The 21,599-nt window shown below is 40.6% G+C and overlaps 1 protein-coding gene across 3 annotated transcripts in view; it reads left to right on the top strand.

Moving 5' to 3' along the window:
- The window catches only part of FOCAD (focadhesin), a 138,552-nt gene that overhangs the window by 22,583 nt on the left and 94,370 nt on the right, over positions 1–21,599 (top strand). For all 3 annotated transcript variants that reach the window (XM_026866246.1, XM_026866245.1, XM_026866244.1), the window contains exons 7-11: positions 1,725–1,929; positions 4,124–4,330; positions 4,764–4,851; positions 5,531–5,733; positions 15,044–15,301. In XM_026866246.1, the coding sequence (XP_026722047.1) occupies positions 1,725–1,929; positions 4,124–4,330; positions 4,764–4,851; positions 5,531–5,733; positions 15,044–15,301 (961 nt within the window). The remainder of the gene's footprint in view (positions 1–1,724; positions 1,930–4,123; positions 4,331–4,763; positions 4,852–5,530; positions 5,734–15,043; positions 15,302–21,599) is intronic.

Genomic DNA, 21,599 nt, shown 5'->3' with positions numbered 1-21,599 from the left:
TATGCAGGTATAACTCATCTATACAAAATGGTGAGATCATAAAAGAAAAGCATAGATGATTATAACTTGCAGTAAAGGATGATGTCTCTAAAAATGATATATGCTTCTTTTTTTTTAAAAAGAAAGGAAAAAAATCATTGGCACAGTCTTATTATAAAATATCTTTAACAATGACCAAATATCCAAGCTGCTCACAGTTTCAACATTTCTTCATGCTTACCTCCAAGGAACTTGTCCAATAAAACTCCAGTGTAAGATATCACATGCTGTAGCAGCCTTAAAGCCAGATATTTTCAGTGGTTTTACACCTATATGTATGATTTTAAGATAAAACTATCTTCTGTCTTCTCTTCCAGAATACTCATACAAATCCAATAAAGTAGTAGTACGGTGAATTTGACTTCTGTATTCTGTTGCTATGAGTAAACAAATAAGTTCTTTAATCTCTTAAATTTCTAGTGGGTCTAGACTACATGATCATCAGTAAGACTGTCAAGCAAAAGTGTATTTTGTTCAATTGATCAGAGTATTTTTAAAACGCTGTTTGCCGACTTGTTCCTCCGCTCAGCTGCTAAATCTGGGATTCATGAAGAGTTCTGTCAGATGTCTGAAAGGGAGAACGAGCTGGATTTTTTGCTGGTGGCTTGTTTTGAATTAAAGCAGGAGATTTAGTTTGCTGGAAAGGAAAATGTCTTAAACTTCCTTTGCTGCTTCTTGTGCAAAGGTTTCTGTGGAATAAGGTTCTAGACTGAGAATATAGAATCATATTGGTTGGAAAAGAGCTGTAAGAACACAAGGTCCAACCATTAACGTAACACTACCAAGTCCATCACTAAGCCATGTCCCTAAGTGATGTGAACAAATTTCACACAATGCTGATGTAGATCTATTACTGAATTCTTTGTAAAGCTCTGCATCAGGGCTGAGTCTAGTTTAAAACTGACTTGTAATTTTGATTATGTGTATATTTGTTAATGTATTGATCATTAGCTTTATTTGATTGTTTTAGTAATGTCAAGAACAGCTCGTATTCCTAACATGGTGAAGACAAAAGAATTGTTCTGTGATAAATTTTTTACTGGGAATCTATCTTGGTTAAAGCAGTTCCTGTTTCATTTAATTGTTTAAGATCACTGGGGAAAAACTGGCAAGGAGTGGATGGCTCTTTTTTTTAGTTTTAATAATAATTTATTAAAAGTATTATTAGTAGTTATTATTACTATTTAATAGTAATAATAAATTACTTTTATGTGTTTTAAAAAGACATTTCTAAATAGTCTTATCCAGATGATACTTCAGAATGGCACAGTGGTGTCTCATGATGTTCAGCAAGGAAAATAATTTTCTTGAATTGATGAGAAACAAGAAAAGAATAAAAGAAACAAAAAAAGAATAAAATTAGGAGTGTCATAATATGCGAGTACATACTAAGTAGTATTCATTTTAAAATATTGAGTCTTTTCACAGTTGCACTTTATCCTTAAATATTGAGTCTTTTCACAACTGCACTTCATTGTATGGTACTATGTAAGGTCTCATGACAGTACTTTGTGCTAATGGGTCAAAGGTTTTTTTTTGTAAGATTTAGTAATGGCTTTCATAACACCTTTCTGTTAATTGCATCCTGTAGATTATTTCAGGGAATGTTACATTATTTGGGTTTTCCTTGTTTGTTAAGTTTTCAGTAGAAAGCAGTCTTGACAAACTTACTTCTTGAACTGCAGGGCACAGAGTTCATGCGTTGCCATAATGACTCCGTTTCTAAGATACCTGTACTGCGAACCATCTCAGTTACGGGAATATGCTGAACTGCGAATGGGTTTACTTAAGATTTTACTTCAGCCTCATGGTCCGAAGGACAGAGAAGCACCCTCCGTGCTGGAATGCCGAATTGTTCAACTTCTGTGTGATTTTATTCCACACCTTCAGGTACAGTTGTTGTCTGACCCCTCCTTTTACAAATAAATGCTATCACCACAATGGTAGTATTATTACTGCCTTTCAAGCATGCAAATATAGCATTGTCTTTCATTTCCTATAGACCTGATTTGTTAGCAGTACAGAAATCTAACTGGCTATTTCTGGTAGAAAGTAAAACTTTTAATTGTTCAAATCTGATAGCCCTGGTAAGGTATAAACTGAAGCAGGTTTACCGAGATTATTTGCTGCTAGTTGCTTCAGTGAACTTGTAGGGATACCCATGAGAGAGAGAATGTTGTTAAATTTTAAGATACTTGTCAAAAACATGCAATTTTTAACGTAACATGGATAATATGAAAATGAAACAAACTATATGAGAAGGATGATTTAAATACTTACAGATATTCCTTTCTCACTCTTTGTAACAGAGGGATTAGTAGTTCTGAAGACAAAACTTAATCCCTCTGAAATATGCTGAAGTTTTTAAATGTATTTTTAAATTGCACAGTGATACTTGCTAGGAGCTAGGGATTTAAACTTTCTGTTCCATTTGGTTAGAGGTCTAGGGTGTTGGTTAAGGTTATTAGCTCTGCTTTGCCTCATGTTTTACTGTAACGTTGGTTAAGCTTATTTTTTTGTACCTATGTACCTTTTCCTTACTGCTTAATATTAGAGTAACATCTTCAGGTTCAAGTATATTCAGTCAGACATGAGGTGCTATGGTATTACTGCCATAGAAAGAGAGGTTGATAATATTGATAATGTAAAGCCAAATAGGCTTGATATGAGGATATCTGGTAGCATCTTCCTCCTGAGGAATTTTACTAGTAAAGTCTACTTTCTACTGGTAGCTACTTTTCACGGTCTTTTGGACAAATAATAACTTACATTATACACGTTTGTCTCGATTCAGGACTGCTCTTTGTGATGACAGATACATGCTGACTTTTTCTAGTCATAGGGACATTTCTGATTTTGTTTGAGTTCTACCTGAACTTCAGTATCATGTTGTGTCCTGAATGTATGACCAAGCTTCCGAGTGGGTGACATTTAGCCCTAACAATGGTACTGAGGAAGACTTACAAAATTAGTTATGAACGTTTCTTTCCTTCATGCTTGTTGGCACTTTTTTTAAAACTAGAAATGTGTTCCAATTTTTTAAACTCAGTTTAATATTTGAATGTTTTTGTCTTGACTGAGATACAACTTTCACAATAGAAAAGGAAATAGTCATTCAAGAAGCCTGTTTGATGGACTGGTTTATAACTTGTCATTCCTTCTCATTCTGTTTCTGATTCTCAGGTTCTTCTTATCCTTCCTTTAAGCTCAGCCTTATTTAATCCTCTGAATCCGCTGAAATGCTTCCTAGTCATTTTGTCTGCCAGTTCAACCAAACTGTCAAAAGTACAGCTGACTTTCCTGCTGAAAAATCCAGTGGACATGAGGCTTGTGATTAGAGCAGATTATTCATAGAATTTGTTCCAAGGAACTTAAAATCAGGATGTTATAATTAATGCTGGCTCCAGAGTTTGTATCCGAACAGCTGGGTTTATATGGAACTAGAATTTTCAAGAGCGGAAATGCTTTCATATAACAGATCAGGATTTTGAGGCAACCTGCTTCTTGAAACCTCTTTACTTGGCTTCCAAATATGGAGATACTGCTTTTGGGTAGCACAGTTCAGCTTTTAATTTTTGTAGTGGGTAGATTATGTGGTGCTCTAGAAGCAGATAACACCACTGTCTCTCTTTTGAGACATATGTTAAAATCTTGGTTACATTACAGAGGAAACATCATAGGGCAAGAATAGTTACCTGGACATTTACCTGCTATGTGAAATCCCCACACAATTTGTTTTATGTTTCTGAGACAACCCTGAGAGTTTCATTAATTTGCTGTTGCTTTTGAGGAAAAGAGATTTTTCTTATCAGCTGCCAAGAAATCTTTTTATTCTCTCATGTTTCTAATTTTGATTCAAAACATTAAATAGCAGTTCATCTCTTGTTTTTTCAGGGAAGCTGGATGAGAGTTTCCTCGGTTTAGTTTATAAATGTTTCTTCAATGTCTTAGTAATATTTGAAATGGAAAAATTGTAGAGCTGAAGAACTAATTCTAAACTTGGAGAATTCTGTGTAGATAAGAAAGGGAAACTAAACCAGAATGTGTTTTGTTTTTGTTTTGTTTTTTAATTACCTCTTTATAGCTTAAAGACTTACCACAAGTTACAGAAGCCTTGTTTTTTCTGCAAGAGTTATTCCTCAGCCTACTGCGCTATCCTGTATTTTGGAAAGTTCAGTTATCCCAGTTTTGTCTGCAACTATTATGTTTCTGTGAAACATGTTTAAATGTAACGGGAGAATGCTCATCTTTGATCTCCTTAATAGAGGACAACTATGAGCTCTTAAAAGAGGTAAGAGTTCATGGGAAAAAAAAGTTGTATTAAAATTAAACAATGTCATGTTTTAGAGATGTTGATTCATGGCATTCATTTGCAAGTGACCAGTGTTGTTTCAAATCTTCTGATATTTTTCATCTTGGTTGAAGACCTTCAGAAGGCAAAAACTTAACTGGTTCTGTGTATACCAGTTAACCTTTTACCATGGGAATTGGTTTATACTGAGCTAAAATGTTTAAAACAAAGTAGCAAATTAAAATGTTGTAGTTATTCGTTAAAATACTGGTTTTATACTTCATATTCTTCACTGCATGTACTGTGTTGCTGTGTGTGCACTCACTATATTTCATGAAGAAACTCCTTACAGTTTCGGTTGTTACCCATTTGTACTTTTTAATGTCTTTGAAAAAACAAGAAAACTTGAGCCTCTTTCTTTTTTTGCCTGTAGGTATTTCCTGTGGAACAGTCTGTAATCGGGCTAGCGCTTCTACTCCTACAAACACCTGAAAGTCAGCAGAAATCTGTCTTGAGTCTAGGTAAAGCTGCTCTTGTTAAAGAGGAATCCACACTCTAAAGACTGTGTCTTTATTTCTTCATATTTATGAAACAAGTTCTCCATTCCCCTGAAGTTGGATTAGGTGGTGAAATGGTTTTTGTAAGCACAATTTTTCCTAAATTTAAAAAGTAACATCTGATCTAATGTCAATGAAGATAAATTACCCTGCTAACACTGCTACTTTGTCCATGGATGTTACTGTATTCCAAGCTCCCTACTATCTTGGACCTTATCTGTTTCTTTCTGAGTCAACAACAGTATATTCTCAGCTGAGATTGATGCATCCTGAATAGTTTCTTTTGACAGATCTTGACAGTCATCGCAGTGTTTGGCTGAGCTTTTGACTTAGTAGTTTTGATTAGTGGAGTTACTCCAGTGAAAATGAAGGACTATGCTACATTCCATTATTGTATTTCTTGCTGCCATCAGGTACTTTGCTATAAACAACAGAAATATATGAGTGTCTGAAAAAAGTTGGAATGTTACCAAAGATCTTTTGCACTTTAACTCTCGTATGCATGTACTGTGATTCTGGGGACTGTTGCTTTGCTTGACCAGACTGTTACCTAGAAATGTTTGTGATATGGTTAAAAATACAAATTATATTCCTTCTTTTTCCCATATGTGATCTTTGTTTTTTCCCACTTTGTCTTAAATAGTGTACAAGCTTCTGTCCTGTTCAGAAACCCAGAACATCTCAACCACAGCCCTTACTTTAGTGATGCCTGTGCTGCAGATCTTATGTTCTACAACAGTTGGGGACTGCTTATCAGAGGATGATTCTGGAACTACCAGGCAGCAGCTGGCTGTAAATCTTTTGGAAATATTACAGGGAGAAGGTGTGAAGGAAAAAAAGGCATTGGTAAAGTTACAAGGTTTTTTTTTCTTTCTCTTGGGGCAGGTAGGAGATGTATTTAACATTTTTTCTGCATTATGCTTAGGTGCTTGGGAAAGACTCTACATGTGTGAGCTTCTTTGTGTAATACTTTGTATGGAAATGCTCAAAAACATGTATTGTCCATAAAACTAGACTACTGGTAAAGTGGAAGTGTATGCTAGATAGTGTTTTACTTAGGAGATGAGATTTTTTTACTTTTAGAGACTGTACAGATTAAAGAATCCACTTATTAATCAAGGACTAGAGTAGAAAACAAGGTTATGTATGCTTGCTTTGTCTCTTTCAGATTTGGTTATTCTGCTCATCTGTATCCTTTTCCTTACCATCATAAGTGACAGCTACTGTTATTTATCCTTCGGCTGAAGAGAGGGTTATGGAGGACATAAGTGTCACTTATCAAATTCCAGCTTGTTATCGTGGATATTTTTATCAGTGCTGTTGTGGTTTTGTTTTTATTTATTTGCTTATGTTCCACCTAACTGCCCTCCACCCATTTGTCCCATCTCTTCTGAGAACAGGTGACAGAAAATCTCTTTGATTAAGATGTGCTTAGTACTGTGGAAGCTAAGCTCCATTTCTGCTTTACACCCTTGTTACATGGTGTCAGGAGGGTGGTGATGTGACAAATTGGAGGCAGGAAAAGATGCCAATTCTGAGTTCTGCTGTGTCTCCTTGTCATGTAATCCCTCTCCAACTTCATCTTCCATTTCCACAAATCTTAAGAGGCAAGCCTATTTCACAGAATCATCTAGGTTGGAAGGGACCCTGGAGATCATCTAGTCCAACCGTTCTCCTAGCACAGTTCCCTTCTACAGCATATCCTTAAGCTCCAAGTTGACACCACTCGTGAACACCTCCAGGGATGGGGACTCTACCACCTCCCTGGGCAGCCCATTCCAACGCCTAACAACCCCTTCTGTAAAGAAATGCTTCCTAATATCTAGTCTGAACTTCCCCTGGTGCAACTTGAGGCCATTCCCCTCTTGTCCTGTTGCTTTCTACTAGGCTAAAGAGGCTCAAACCCAGCTCTCTGCACCCTCCTTTCAGGTAGTTGTAGAGGGTGATGAGGTCTCCCCTCAGCCTCCTCCAGATTAAACAACCCCAGTTCCCTCAGCCACTCCTCATAGGACATGTGTTCCAGACCCTTGAGCAGCTTTGTAGCCCTTCTCTGGACATGTTCGAGTAACTCTGTGTCCTTTTTGTAGTGAGGGGTCCAAAACTGAACTCAGGAAGCAAGGTGGGCCCTCACCAGTGCCAGTAGAGGGGTAAGATCCTTTCCCTGTCCCTGCTGGCCACACTAATCCTGATACAAACCAGGATGCCATTGGCCTTCTTGGCCACCTGGGCACACTGCTGGCTCCTGTTCAGCCAGCTGTCAATCAGCTCCCCCAGGTCCCTCTCTGACTGGCAGCTCTCCAGCCACTCCTCCCCAAGCCTGTAGCACTGCTGGGGGTTGTTGTGGCCCAAGGGCAGCCCCCGGCATTTGCCCTTATGGAAACTCCTCCAGTTGGCCTCAGCCCATGGCTCCAGCCTGTCCAGGTCTCTCTGCAGAGCCTCCCTACCCTCGAGCAGATCAACACTCCCACCCAACTTGGGGTCATCTGCAAACTGACTGAGGGTGCACTCGATCCCCTCGTCTAGATCATCAATAAAGATGTTAAACAGGAGTGGCCCCAACGCCGAGCCCTGGGGGACACTACTCGTGACCGGCCGCCAACTGGATTTAACTCTGTTTACCACAACTCTCTGGGCCCGGTCATCCGGCCAGTTTTTTACCCAGCGAAGTGTGCCAGATTGTCCAAGCTGTGAGCAGCCATTTTTGCCAGAAGAATGCTGTGGGAAACGGTGTCAAAAGCCTTGCTAAAGTCAAGGTAAACAACATCCGCAGCCTTTCCCTCATCCAATAAGCAGTCTGCTCTGTCATAGAAGGAGATGAGGTTTGTCAAGCAGGACCTGCCTTTCATAAACCCATGCTGACTGGGCCTGAGCATCTGGTTGTCCTGCATGTGTTGCATGATGGTATTTAGGATGAGCTGCTCCATCAGCTTCCCAGGCACTGAAGTTAAGCTGACAGGCCTGTAATTTCCCGGATCATCCTTCTGACCCTTCTTATAGATGGATGTCACATTGGCCAATTTCCAATCAATTGAGACCTCCCTGGTCAGCCAGGACTGCTGGTAAATGATAGAAAGTGGTCTGGTGAGCACCCCAGCCAGCTCCTTCAGCCCTTCTCAGGTGTCTGTGTGATGCAGTAGGTCACTGACTGTCTCCTTCTGGATTGCAGGGGTGTCGTTCTCCCAGTCTCTGTGTTCTGGCTGTGGAGGCTGGATTTCATCAATACAGCTAACCTTGTTACTAAAGACAGAGGCAAAGAAAGCATTAAGCGCCTCAGCCTTCTCTACATCACTTGTTACCAAATTTCCTCCTGCATCTAGCAGGGGATGGAGACTCTCCCTGGACTTTCTTTTGCTACTGACATACTTATAGAAACTTTTCTTATTATCCTTGATTGCAGAGGCCAGATTAATTTCCAGTTGGGCTTTAGCCCTTCTGATTTCCACCCTGCATAGCCTCACAGCCTCTCTGTAATCACTGTGTGTGGCTAGCCCCTTCTTCCAAAGGCTGTCAACTCTCATTTTCTCCCTGAGTTGCAGCCAAAGCTCCCTGTTCAGCCAGGGTGGTCTTCTTTGGCATTGGCTTCTCTTAGAGCACCTGGGGACCGCCTGCTCCTGAGCCATTAACACTTCCTTCTTAAAGAGTGCCCAGCCTTCCTGGACCCCTGTACCCTTCAGGAGAGTTTCCAAGGGGATCCTTTCAAGCAGGTGCCTAAACAAGACAAAGTCAGCCCTTCTGACGTCCAGGATGTCAGTCCTGCTTAGCTCTCTCCTGACCTCTCTAAGAATAGAGAACTCTATTATTTCATGATCGCTGTGCCCTAGTCGACCTCCAACCTCCACGTCGTCCACCAGCCCTTCTCTGTTCACAAAGAGGAGATCCAGCAGGGCACCTTCTCTGGTCGGTTTACTCACCAGTTGCATCAGGAAGTTGTCTCCCACGCATTCTAGGAGTCTCCGGGACTGATCTAGTTCTGCCGTGTTGTATTTCCAGCAGATGTCTGGGAAGTTAAAGTTGCCCACAAGAACAAGGGCAAGCGATCATGAGATTACACCTAAGTGCCTATAAAATATCTTGTCCGCCTCTCTGTCCTGGTTGGGTGGCCTATAGTAGACTCCTCCTATAACATCTGCCCCGTTGGCCTTCCCCCTGTTCTAATGCAAAGACACTCCACCCTGTCTTCACAACACCTGTGCTCGAAGCAATCATAACAGTCCTTAACATACAGCGCCACCCTACCACCTCTCCTTCCCTGTCTGTCCCTCCTAAAGAGCTTGTACCCATCAACTGGCACACTCCAGTCATGGGAGACATCCCATCATGTTTCTGTAATAGCAACATCGTAATTTTCCTGTTTCATCACAGCTACAGGCTCCTCCTGTTTGTTACCCATGCTGTGTGCATTGGAATACATGCACTTCAGATGGGCTGATGTTTTGCCCTTTTCCCCCTTCAAATCAAATGTCAGTGAGCCCAGCTAACCTGCCCCAAGATCCCCTTCCCTCTCCGGGACAGGTGCATCCCGTCTGTTGTCAAAAGATCAGGTGCCCTGTATACAAACCCATGATTGAAGAATCCAAAGCCCTGATGGTAACACCAGTCTTGGAGCCACCCATTCATCTGTTGAATTCTCCTGTAATCTTCCTCATCTATCCCCCCAACCAAAGGGATGGAGGAGAACACAGTTTGTGCCCCCAACCCCTTAAGCAGTTTTCCCAAGGACCAGAAGTCTCTCTTCATTGCTTTAGGCCTTCTCCTGGTGATGTCATCACTACCTACCTGAAAAACCAGGAGAGGGTAGTAATCCTTCAGTCTCACTAGGTTAGGGAGTGTTTCTGTGAGGTCCTTGATGCGGGCCCCAGGGAGGCAGCAGACTTCTCTATGAAGCGGGTCTGGTCTGCGTATGGGGCCTTCAACACCCCTTAGAGTGGAGTCACCCACTACAGTGACTCTTCTGGGGTTCTTTTCAGAGCTGGTTTTAATATCTGGTCTGAAGTGACCTGGCCTCGGTGGACCTTGGTCTTCTTCGTTTGTCTCATTTTCTTCCTCCTTCTCTTCTTTGTTCAAAAGTTCTAGGGCCCCAAATCTATTGTGAAGGGGCACCATGGAGGGTGAGGGAGGTGGGGAGAGGATTTTCCTGCTTCCCCGAGCAGGGACCTGTTTCCAGCTCCCTCATCTCTTAGGGCCCCTCCTTCTGCCTGATAGCAAGAGGATGAGCGATTACCTGCATCATGTGGAACTTCCATTAGCTCCTTTTGCTTCAGGGGTTCGAGGGTGTTACTCCACCAGTCAATTTCCCTTTCACACTCCCTAATACTTCTTAATCTCTCAACCTCTTCTTTGAGTTCTGCAGAGCAGGTCATCCAGCTGATGGCAGTGCACACAGGTGCTGTCCCTGCTGCCCTCCGGCAGGACCGACAGGCTCAGGCACTCCCTGCATCCCGAGACCTGAACCTCTGCATGTTTGCGTGGCAGCTCTGTCAGGGTCGCCACATTCTTTCTGGCGGTGATTTTGATGCAAGTGGAGACCATGGTTCGGTCTACTCGTGGAGGACCGTAAAGGGCCTAGCTTGGATAAGTTCAGGAACCTGGAGAGCATCTGCGCCCTGTCTGCTCACCCTGCTTGAGCGAACTGCTGTGCAAACTTGTACTCCATTTGTACTCCTAGTGAAAGATAACTGTTTTAAAGTTCAGTAAAGCCTACACTCTTTATTCTGTTCTGAAAGAATAGTCTGTGGTATGGCTTTAAGTGCAGAAGGCTGCTCACTTCCTCTTAATGGGACTTTCTAGGTGGCAGCCTGCACAGATGTCACTGAAAGTTTGTTTCAGAGAGAGGTGTTCCAGGTGCTTCAGTCCTCTGTGCTCTGTGTCACTAACCCATCTGTTTTGTTTTTTGTGGTGTTGTAGAAACTAGTTAAATGTCTTACAACACGAGTGGGTTACTGCAGGACACAAATTACAGTACACTGTATAACACTGGTTTCTTGTAACAGAACTTTGTTGTACTGATTCTGCTATTCTTGTCGCTTCAAAAAGCATGTGAAAGCTTTTCTCTTACGGGCTTCAATAGTTTGTGATGACTAACTTTTTCTATTAACCATATTAAACTGAAAAGACACATTTTGGTGGGAATTCTTTAACAGTCATTTCACTTCTGTCTCACAGATAGACATGCTTGTGACATTCATAGCAGGTAGCATGGCAGATCTTTAGTAATACATGTTTAGCAGTGAGAATGGGAAGATAGACACTCATTTTGCCTTGTTACTGTTTGTAAAAATTATGCCAGTAACATTTGGTTCTCAACTGAAACATTAAAAAATGTAGAATATCTATGTAATGTTCCCATATGTTTAGTCCATTTGTGTTGTAGGATCAGATTAGTACTAACAGAATACAATCTTCAATGAATTCTCCTTACTTAGACTTTCTTCCCACTGGAAATGGACATGAAAAGAGGTAGGAATAGAAAGCAAGTGTTGTCCACACTGAGCAAGCTTTGAATAAGAGTATTTAAAAGTAAACATAAGTTATGATATGTTTTTTTTAGAATCGCAGAACAGCCCAGGTTGGAAGGGACCTCAAAAGATCGTCTGGTCCAGCCTTTCATGGGAAAGAGAACCTAGATGAGATTATTTAGCAACTTGTCTGATCACATCTTGAAAACCTCCAGTGATGGGGGACTCCAACATGTCCCTGAAGAGGTTGTTCCATGAGTGACTGTTTTCACTGTAAAAAATGTCTTTCTTATATCAAGATGAAACCTCTCTTAAGTGCAATTTGTACTTGCTGTCCTTTGTCCTATCCATGTGGCTGCTAGTAAAGAGGAACTTTCTGTTCTCCTAGTAGCTGCCCTTCAAGTACTGGAAAACTGGTGACATCCCCCTTGAGCCTTCTCTTCTCCAGGGTGAAAAGACCTAACTTATAGGGCAGGTTGTCCAACACTTTGATTATCTTCATGGCTCTCCTTTGGACCCTCTCCAGTCTGTCCATGTCTTTTGAACTGTGGGGCCCAGAACTGGACCCCGTACTCCAAGTGCAGCCTGACAAGCGCTGAGTAAAGTAGGATGATCACGTCTCTATCTCTTCTAGTAATGTTCTTAAAGATGCAGCTCGAGGTCCAATTTGTCTTTGCTGCAGTGGTGCACTTCTCACTCATGTTCAGCTTGTTGTCCACCAGGACCTCCAGGTCCCTCTCAGCAAGGCTGTTCCCATCACAGAAATCATAGCCTGTACTGGGCTCCTTGGTTATGAAGGATTTTCACTTGTCTTTGTTGAACTTCATACAGTTCTTTCCAGCTTACTCCTCCAGCCTGTCCCGATCTCTCTGAAAGATGGCTCTCCCTTCTGATGAGTCCACCTCACCAGCCACTTTAGTGTAATCAACAAACTTGGTGAGGGCGCTTTCAGTCCCATTGTCCAGATCATTTATGAAAATGTTGAACAGTGTGGGGCCCAACATTGATCCCTGGGGGACCCCACTTGTGACAGGCTGCCAGCCTGAGTAATCACTGAGTAACCACTGATCACCACTTTCTGAGTGCAGCCTGTGAGACAATTTTCTGACATCTCACGGACCACCCATCCAATCTGTATCTTGACAGTTTGACCAGAAGGCGGCTGTGGGAAACAGTGTTGAACTCTTTGCTGAAGTCCAGGTAAGCAACATCCACTGCTCTCTCCATGCAGACAAAAGTTACTTTGTAGTAGAAGGTTAGTCTGGCACAATTTGCCTGTGGTAACTCTGTGGTTGGGAAAATCCAGCACCTGCTAGATTTGGTTTGTAATAGTTACTAGGAAGACTCTTCCACCACTTTCCCAGGGATTGAAGTAAGGATAATGGCCCTGTAGTTTCCTGACCCTCCTTTGGGCCATTCTTGTAGATGAGTATGAGAACTGCCCTCTTCCAGTCATCAGGGATGCCCCCTGATCTCCACAGCTTTTCAGAGATAATAGACAGTGGTCTAACTATGTCAGCCACTTCTGTGAACACCCTGGTGTGGATTCCCTCAGCGCCTCTCAATTTTTGTGGGTTGAGCTCTTGCAGAGGGCCACTGCTGGTGGGTCAACACGTGTTGTAGCAGCAGTGATCTGGGGTCCAGCTACAGCGGTAGAGACAGAGGAAAGGAGGCTTTGAGAACCTCTGCTTTGTCAGCATTATTCATAATTCGTTTCCCTGCACTGTTTAGTAATGGACCTGTGCCTTCCCTGTGCTCCTACTTACTGCTCACACATCTGAAGAACCCTTTCTTCTTCTTGATGTCCCTGGCCAATTCCAGTTCTAGCAGAGCCTTAACCTTCCTGTCTGCATCTCTGCATGCCCTAGCAAGGTTCTTGTAGCCCTTAATGGATATGTGGCTGCCTTTTGATAGCTGGTATGTTTCTTTTCTGCTTTTAACTGCGCTCAAAAGCTGTGTTTTCTTCAGTGGCTCAGTGGCTTTTTTTTTTTTTTTTGGCAGTGGTCATAATAGAGAACTGTTCTACTTGTAGCCCTAAGATTTTGAAAAATGTTAGGATGTGACTAACCTGCATTCTGCTTTGCCATTGAGGGATTTTATATTTATCTTTCAGTGTTGGTAGGCTGAAATTTTCTACCTAACCTTCTTGAATGGGGTACAGCATTAAAGTAGAAATACAGTGATAGCTTATTTTCATGCAGCTGAAATAAAGGAGAAGGGAGCAAGTATGGTTGTATAGCAAAACCTTTGGGGAAGTAGTGTGGAATGGGGAATACTAATGTAATATTTCAGGCTCTACCAGTTTTTATCAGTCTTTTCTGGGCATTTAAAAAACCAAACCAAAAACCACCCCCCACCCCCCCCAAAACCCTGTAATAGTCTGATCTTGATTTCAAGTTCTACAATCTTATAGGTGCAGTCAACTAAACAGTACAGCTCACAGATCCTGAAGCTCTTCTTAGCCCACTGTATTTTATTGGATAAAGTTTAAATACCTTTATGAATAAATGGCAGTTTCACACTGTATCGAGAAGAGGTATTTGGCTTCAGGTGATCTTAACAACCAGAGAGGTGGCATTCTGTGCTGAATTCTTTACACACAGTTAACTGTAATGCTTAAGTAATGGAATAAGCTAATTTTAATGTTATTTTATAAAGGTCATTTAAAGTACAGAGGCATTCTACCATCCATTAGCCAAAATAAGTTTACATTATATTGAACGGTGTGATTAAAATGAAATTCTGCAGTTTTATGGAGAACAGTTTTTGCCATTCAAAATCGCTTTTTCCCTTTTTATTTAAAGGTGAGTAGGCCCCGCCCTGCTGGAGTCTGAATTCCATTTGTAATGTTAATTTGGAGACTTTTTCAAATTTCTTGACCTGATTTTTATATAAATGTTCTTCATGTAATTACTGCCTACCAACTACTATCTTGATAATGGAAAGATGTTTCTGAGAACGTTGCGTTTTCTAAGGAACCAAAGAATTAGGATAGAGATGGTTTGTCTTGGACTAAGCTTTTCTGTTGCAATGAAAACTTTGAACTTTCACATTAATTTTCAAAAGCCTTCACATATATATATATATATATATATATATATATATGTATATATTTTTACATATATTAAAACCTGACCTAGGAGGATTCCTCATTTGTATTTTACTACTTTTCTGCTTTTGAATGTTACCTTCTATGACTGCATCTATACAACATTTTGTTCTGAAAAGTGAAAGTTAAAAAAAAAAAAAGTTGGATTAACTTAAACTATGGTGTTTTGTTATGTAATATCAAAAGCTAAAATAATTTCCTTATATTAATGTAGATCATCCTTAATGCTTTCATGATGCACCTGTTAAGTGTCAGGTATGGAAGCTTTTAATGTACTCCAGTTCTGTTGTGTCCATTTTAGTAAAGAAGTAGCACTGCAGTTACCAGCGGGAACTGGAATGGTGGATGCCAAATAACGGAGGCACTCCTGTATAGGGAATTAGCAACCCAGTCAGATATTCTTAGTGCAAGAATTCATGTAAATGATTGTGAAGAAATGTATTGCGATTTATTCTTTACATACTTCATAAGCCCCTAAAAAAGACATTTGTTTTGATTGACAGAACTGAATTATTAGTTATGTTTTTTCTTTGTTCTTTCATGGTACCTCATTTGTTTGATTGATAGTTTTGTTTGTTTCTCTTGTTTTCAGGTGTCTTGCAAACTCCTTTTCCCAATAACCAGCTCTTACAGCTCATTGTATACAACCTGGAAGATCATAGAGCTCATGAAAGAGAAGTCTGCAGTTACTAACTGGTTGTCTTCAGTGAAATCATTGCTACATGTTACACCTCAAGTCCCTGCCCATGTGTTTCTTCTGCTGGCTTATTTACTGTTCCAAGAAAATGGAGACAGTCTTTGTGATGTACTCCAGACTACTACGGAAATAGCCAAGGCTGATTGTTCTCAGGTGAAAACATACTGTTGGTGGATTTTGTTACAGGAATTGGGCTGGGTTCTGCAGCCAGAGAGAGGCAATGCTGCCACAGCTCTGAGACCTCAGATCCAACAAGCAGTAGCAAGACTGCCTATATTCCCAGTAGGTACATGCATATGCAGCGCACACATGCACCACATACCTGTCCTTATTGGTGTATAACACAGAGACACAGAGCACTCACAAGAAAGCAAAACAGCACCAGACGCTCTGTCCTGCTCCACTATCTGGCTGAGCAGTATGGAGGTCTCCTATGAAGACAAACAGACAAGAGTTTTTCAGCCTAGAGAAGAGAAGGCTTGAGGGAGACCTTATTGCAGCCTTCCAGTACCTAAAGCAGACCAAGAAAGCTGGAGAGGTCATGTAGTGATAAGACAAGGGGTAATGGCATTAAACGTAAAGAGGGTAGATTCACATTAGATGTAAGGAAGAAATCCTTTTCTGTGAGGGTGGTGAGACATTGGAACAGGTTGCCCAGAGAACTTGTGGCTGCCTCCTCCCTGGCAGTGTTCAAGGCCAGGCTGGACGGGGCTTTGAGCAACCTGGGCTAGTGGAAGATGTCCCTACCCATGTCAGGGGAGTTGGAGCTAGATGATCTTTATGGTCCCTTCCAACTCAAACCATTTTGTGAATATATGTACACTGTATGGATATATACAGTATGGATTCTTCCAGCAATGTGCATAGACAGTCATTGTGCACAGTATCCTGGGTCACAGTTTCAGCAGTTGCGAGCATCTGCACATATGGGCCCCTGAGGCCACAGCTCTGCTGCAGGTGCTGGTGCAGCCTGCCCACCATCCTGCAGAGACACACACACCCATACATGCAGCCCAGTGCCCTTCTGTCTGGGACTACCTGGCCCCCAAGTAGGCAGCCCCACTGTGGTCTCACCCTTAGACACATACATATGCATGCACACACATATATCCCAAGATGGCTGGAACTCACCTTTTCTGTGTCACTTAGAGCAAGATACGTATTATATCTCTCTTTTGGTATATTTTTTAGTTGTTTAGGCTTAGGAGAAAAGACTAGCTTATTTGTTATTAAGCTGCAGAAGTTTTTAAACCAGGTGACAGCTTCATCTCTTGTGGTTTGTCTGCTGTTAACCTTTTATGTCTCTTTTCAAGTCTCTTTCAGGCTGGCCTTTTGTTTTGTTGTTTTCTTATATGGGTGTGTTTCATAATGCACTCAAATTGATACAGACTGCAGGGTTTTGCTATAGGATTACTGGTCAGGACTGCGAGTGTTATGTGGGTATGGAAGAACATAGAGAATCTGTTAATTTACGTGAAGTATAAGATTAGTTCTCTGAAAAAAAGAGAGAAATGTATTATTTAAATTTTGGCCAAACCAAGTATAGCTGGGTTTCCAAGATGTGTGTAAACTCCAAACACACTTAACTCATTGTTTTCCTCACTACATCTTGAGGAAATAGACACATAAAATACTTTGGAGGGAGGAATGAAAAAGGGAAGGTTTCACTGGTCTTAAAAGGATTTTTCATTGTGGCATCTGTAGCATAATACTTTTTTTTTTTTTTCCCCTGGAAGAATCATAGAATAGTTTGCGTTGGAAAGAACCTTTAACGGTCATCTGATCCAACCCCCCTGCAATCAGCAGAGACATCTTCGCCTAGATCAGGCTGCTCAAAGCCTCGTCCAACTTGACCTTGAATGTTTCCAGGGATAACACATCTACCATCTCTCTGAGCAGCCTGTTCCAGTGCCGCACGACCCTTATCTTAAAAAATTTCTTCCTTTTATCTAGTCTGAATCTACCCTCTTTTAATTTAAAACCACCACCCCTTACCTAATTACTACAGGCCCTAAAAATCCTGTCCCCATCTTTCTTATAAGCCCTGTTCCCTTGAGCCCTCTCTTCTCCAGGCTTAACAACCCGAACTCAGCCTGTCCTCATAAGGGCAGTGTTCCAGCCCTCTGATTGTTTTAGTAGCCCTCCTCTGGACCTCCTCTAACAGATCCATGTCTTGCCTGTACTGAGGACTCCAGAGCTGGACACAGTATTCAGGTGGGGTCTTGCCAGAGTGGAGTAGATATGGATGTAGCATACTGGGAAAAGGTATAAAAGTAAAAAGAAAATTGCCAACTAAACTCAAGTGTCCAGCCAACTGGAGCTCTCTGCAGCACTTCTGTAGCATGCTTCAAACCACAAATAGACATCAGTTGAATTGAAAAAAGTTAGTAGGCAGTTTGCTTTTATAGTATATCTATGCCTGTATTTGAATTAAATAGTGAAGTGTCATGCTTTGCTCAATTTTAGTAATTTGAAGTTCTCAATTTGTCCTGAGCGTGCTGCTATCATTTTAGTGAATATGCAGGTCGTGTGAGATTCAAGATAACAGTTGTTTTAGGAAGAACCTACAAAGCTACACAGCTTATTTACAGTTCGAAATAAGAACAGGGTCTAGTTCCTAGATAGTTGGTTTTGAGTATTTTTTCAGGGTCCTTGGTGTACTCCTTGAATTGTGTGTAGAAGAGCTACTTGTGGTTGTTACTAAGTTTGATGTCGGTGGAAGTACTGAGCTGCTAGAAGTTAGAACTGACTCATCAAAGTTAGGCATCTGGTGAAAATGAGCAAAATTAAGTGCTATTTGTTCTTTTCAGGATATCTTTTTCCATTTTTTGTTCACTTAATGGTTCTTTCTTATTTTCTTAGAATGGCTGTTATTTTCTTGCACATGGATGAATTCTTTCTCTTAAACTACAGACTTAAAATCCTTCCATTCTATTATAGCCTTGTACCTCTTCTAGAGGATGGTTAAATAACCAAAAAAAGGGAAGAATTAAAAAGCAGAAAAAAAGCATAACAAAACATGCGAGCAAGTCAGAACCTCACAGTACTCTTCTCATAGCTGTGAACAGCTGTGGCAAGAGGGCACTTGAAGCTGCTTTTGCTGCTTCCTGCAGTGTTTGGCTTCATTTTAATATGTCATCTGCTTCTTGTCACTCCGTTTACCTTAAGATACCAATGCTGTGTGTTGTTTAAAACCTTGTAGAGAAAAATACTGGATCACAAAGGCTCTGCTGATCTGTGACAAGGAGAAATAAATACATTGCACTAATAACAGTTCATAGGTTACTTTTTTTGACATGGTAGAACTCTAAACAACCAATGCTAGGAGAGCTGTTTACCAGATGGTGGTGGTATTGCTGCTGATTATCAGGTGCAATGGCATGCTCTAATATTTTTGAATGAGCATGGTTTAGAGTTCATTCAGTAAGTTGTTACTTAGCTGTTTTGAAAGCAGTGGAAGCCTTAAACTTTTTTGAAGCTTTTCTTAACAAGTGGCTTTATGCCTTGTTAGAATATCAACACCACACGCACCCCCAACAACACACACACACACCGTTTTCTTTGTTGAAAGGTAAAGGAAACCATAGATTTGACTATTGTTTCTAAAAGTGCAGGTTAGTCTTCTGAAATCAGGGTATAGGTTTACCTTAGTCATCCAATTCACAGCTAGAAAAAGGTTTTCTGCCTTACTAACAATGCTAATGTTTCTGTTAAGTGTTTCATTCATGAGTTTATCATCATCAGAGGTCTGGAGTTTGGATTATATGTACTATAATGGACTGGAGGGGGCAGCATTGTATGAAGTAGATCACCAGTTAAGACAGGGTGTTTTTTTTGGACCAACTGTAACAAGCCTTACTGCGTGCTATTTTAACCCCTGCTAAAAGGTTAACTTACTGTGCTGGATTCAAGCATCAAGTATGAGATGCATGAAGTATTGAACATATTCTTTAAGTACAAGTTGGAAAACTGGTATAAAAGTAAGCAGTCTCAGTATTTTATCTTCAGGAAATAGAAAAGAATCCTTTAATAAGCAGGCATGTTAAGTATAGGGTGGTATTGCTGGAAAGTAACACTTCATTTCTTACATGCTATTTGGAGCACTGGTTGAGAGGAAAGGTGGGGTGCTAATCAATGACAAGTGTAAGAATGTAAAATCTACAGCTAATAAAAATTGAGCTGACCATGACAATGTGATCCTAAGCCAGCAGTCAGAAATCAGTCTTCCAGATGTGTTTTCTCTTGTAACTGCAAGAGGCAGGCTTTTGGGGGAAGATGCAAAGCTTTAAGGTAGCCTATAGATCCTTTGTTGACCTTGATTTTTTTTTTTCAATGTAGCTATTAAAACTTAATTTTCTCACTTTAAATGGGAAGCACCTAATCATGTTCAAGGGCAGAAGTAAGCAAAATGAATTGTACTTTTATGTAAAAGAAAAGCTGATGTAGAACTACGTGTGCATCTCTTTAACTTAGTTTCTTCTTGAAAATCTCTTTCTGTAAGTCAGCATTCAAAACTAGTATGAATAGTACACCCCAACTATGAATAGTTTGACAAGTCTACTAAATAGTCTGTAATCAGGGATACAGGTCCCAGGCTTTGTAAATTAATTATCCTCTAGAAAAAGGGTAGGTAAGTTACAACTCCATGTTTTGACACCTGCAATAGACATATATCTGCCCTATCCTGGGAAACTTCTCTTCAGTCCTGATCCAAACTGCTGCAAGTAAGGCAGTTTTCTTCTTGTGTCTAGCTAGCCATGTAAAAAATAATAGGCTCTTTATTGTGGGTTTCTTGTTTTTGTCTGTAGACTCTCTCTGCAACCCAAGACTTAGGTTGTTGCAATAGATCTTTGAGCCCTATGATGAATCAGTGGCTTACTACAGAAAGAGGAAAGGCATAATGCTTTGTTTATTAACTGATACAGTTATTCAAATTGCAATTTTATGTCATTCAGAAAAGCAATAACTTGCTGAAAAAAAATGACGGAATGGCCTGAACTCTGACTGTAGGGAATAATTATCTTCTGAATTTCACTGGAGTAATCTGGAATAGCTCCAGTGACTTTAACTGAATAGTTTTAGAGACAAATTTAAATGCAAGTCACCAGAGTTACAGAAACTGTAGACAGATACAGGGAGAGGAGTTTAGCCAGAAGTTGTTGATGTTTAGCATGATGTGAGTGGACTTACCAACTTTATTCGCTCACTTATTTTAGGCCAAAGTTTTTGTTCACCAATACAGTAAATAAGATTGATGATGGACAGAGCTTCTTTGAGCTAACTGTAGTGGTCTGACTTCTTTAGAATTAAGAAACCCTTCAGGCTGGTGAAAAGGTCTTTCCTGGCACTGAGAAAAATGGCTTATGCCCGAATGAAATTAGGTGAAGTTCCAACTGCTTTTCTGTTTCCCTAATGAGAAGTCCCTGTGAATTAGAAACTGTTGCTTAAAATGCAGAACTCAAACCGTAATTTGTTGATACTGTCCAACTGGCTCCTATTTCATTTGGGAATTGCAGATGGTGAGCTTTTAGCCTATTAAAATACTGTGGGCTTTAAAATACTTCTCTGCAAAATATGTAGAGTATTCAGGTGTCTTTTTCATAGTATCAGATAAAGCAATCAGTAAAATTAGCAATACAAGCAGGCCTTCTGCTGTGTAATATTTGCGGATTTGGCATGAGAATGATACTGTGCTTAATTGGGGTGATATTTCCCTTCTCAGTCCTTAGTTGAGTACAACCAATGACACGTGAATATTCTCCAGATAGCAGTAGCTCATGTGTTGCAGTCTTTTAAAGTACATTTTAATTCCAAAAGATCTTAATGCTTTAGAACTGGGACTTAATGTCTGGCTAAGTTGAACTTGGGATAACCTGGCATCTGCCTTGACTCTGGCAAGTTATTTTAGTTCTGAGTCTGCTCAGTGGGTCCACAGAGATTATGATAGTGTGATGCAACACTGCACTGAAAGAATATCATGTTGGTTCTTATATGTGCAATGCTCTTTTTAAGACAGAAGAATGACCTGGGACTTCACTGGTCTTTCTCTTGCAGTTAAATTAGCTTGTACTAACTAATTAAGGCATAAAATCAGATTACTTTATTAAAGTCAGTGGGCAGTGTGATGGCAACAACAACTAACATATTGATGGAAAAGTTAAGCTTTGGGAATTGCTTTATTTGGTTTTGTGTTTTATTCAGTTCTACATAAATAAATGGTGCTTTATAAAAGATGGGGAAAATAAGTGGTAAAGCAGTGATCAAAATGTCCTTTAAGTTAATAAAGTGAAAAGCTCATCACAACAAGATTGTTAAACATTTTGAGTCTTCAGTTCCATAAGGCACTTTCTGAAGGATGCAGTGGAAGGGGGTGTGACTAATTAGAAGGCTGCTCTGAAGAAGAGAAAAAGGAAGTCAGAGGTTGGGTGTGGAAAGAAGAGAACAAAAAATG

Source organism: Athene cunicularia, assembly GCF_003259725.1.
Source record: "Athene cunicularia isolate RWA chromosome Z unlocalized genomic scaffold, athCun1 chrZ_part2, whole genome shotgun sequence".
Classification (NCBI taxonomy): domain Eukaryota; kingdom Metazoa; phylum Chordata; class Aves; order Strigiformes; family Strigidae; genus Athene; species Athene cunicularia.
The sequence above is the reverse complement of the archived record's forward strand: the minus strand, read 5'-3'. Positions and strand labels throughout refer to the sequence as shown.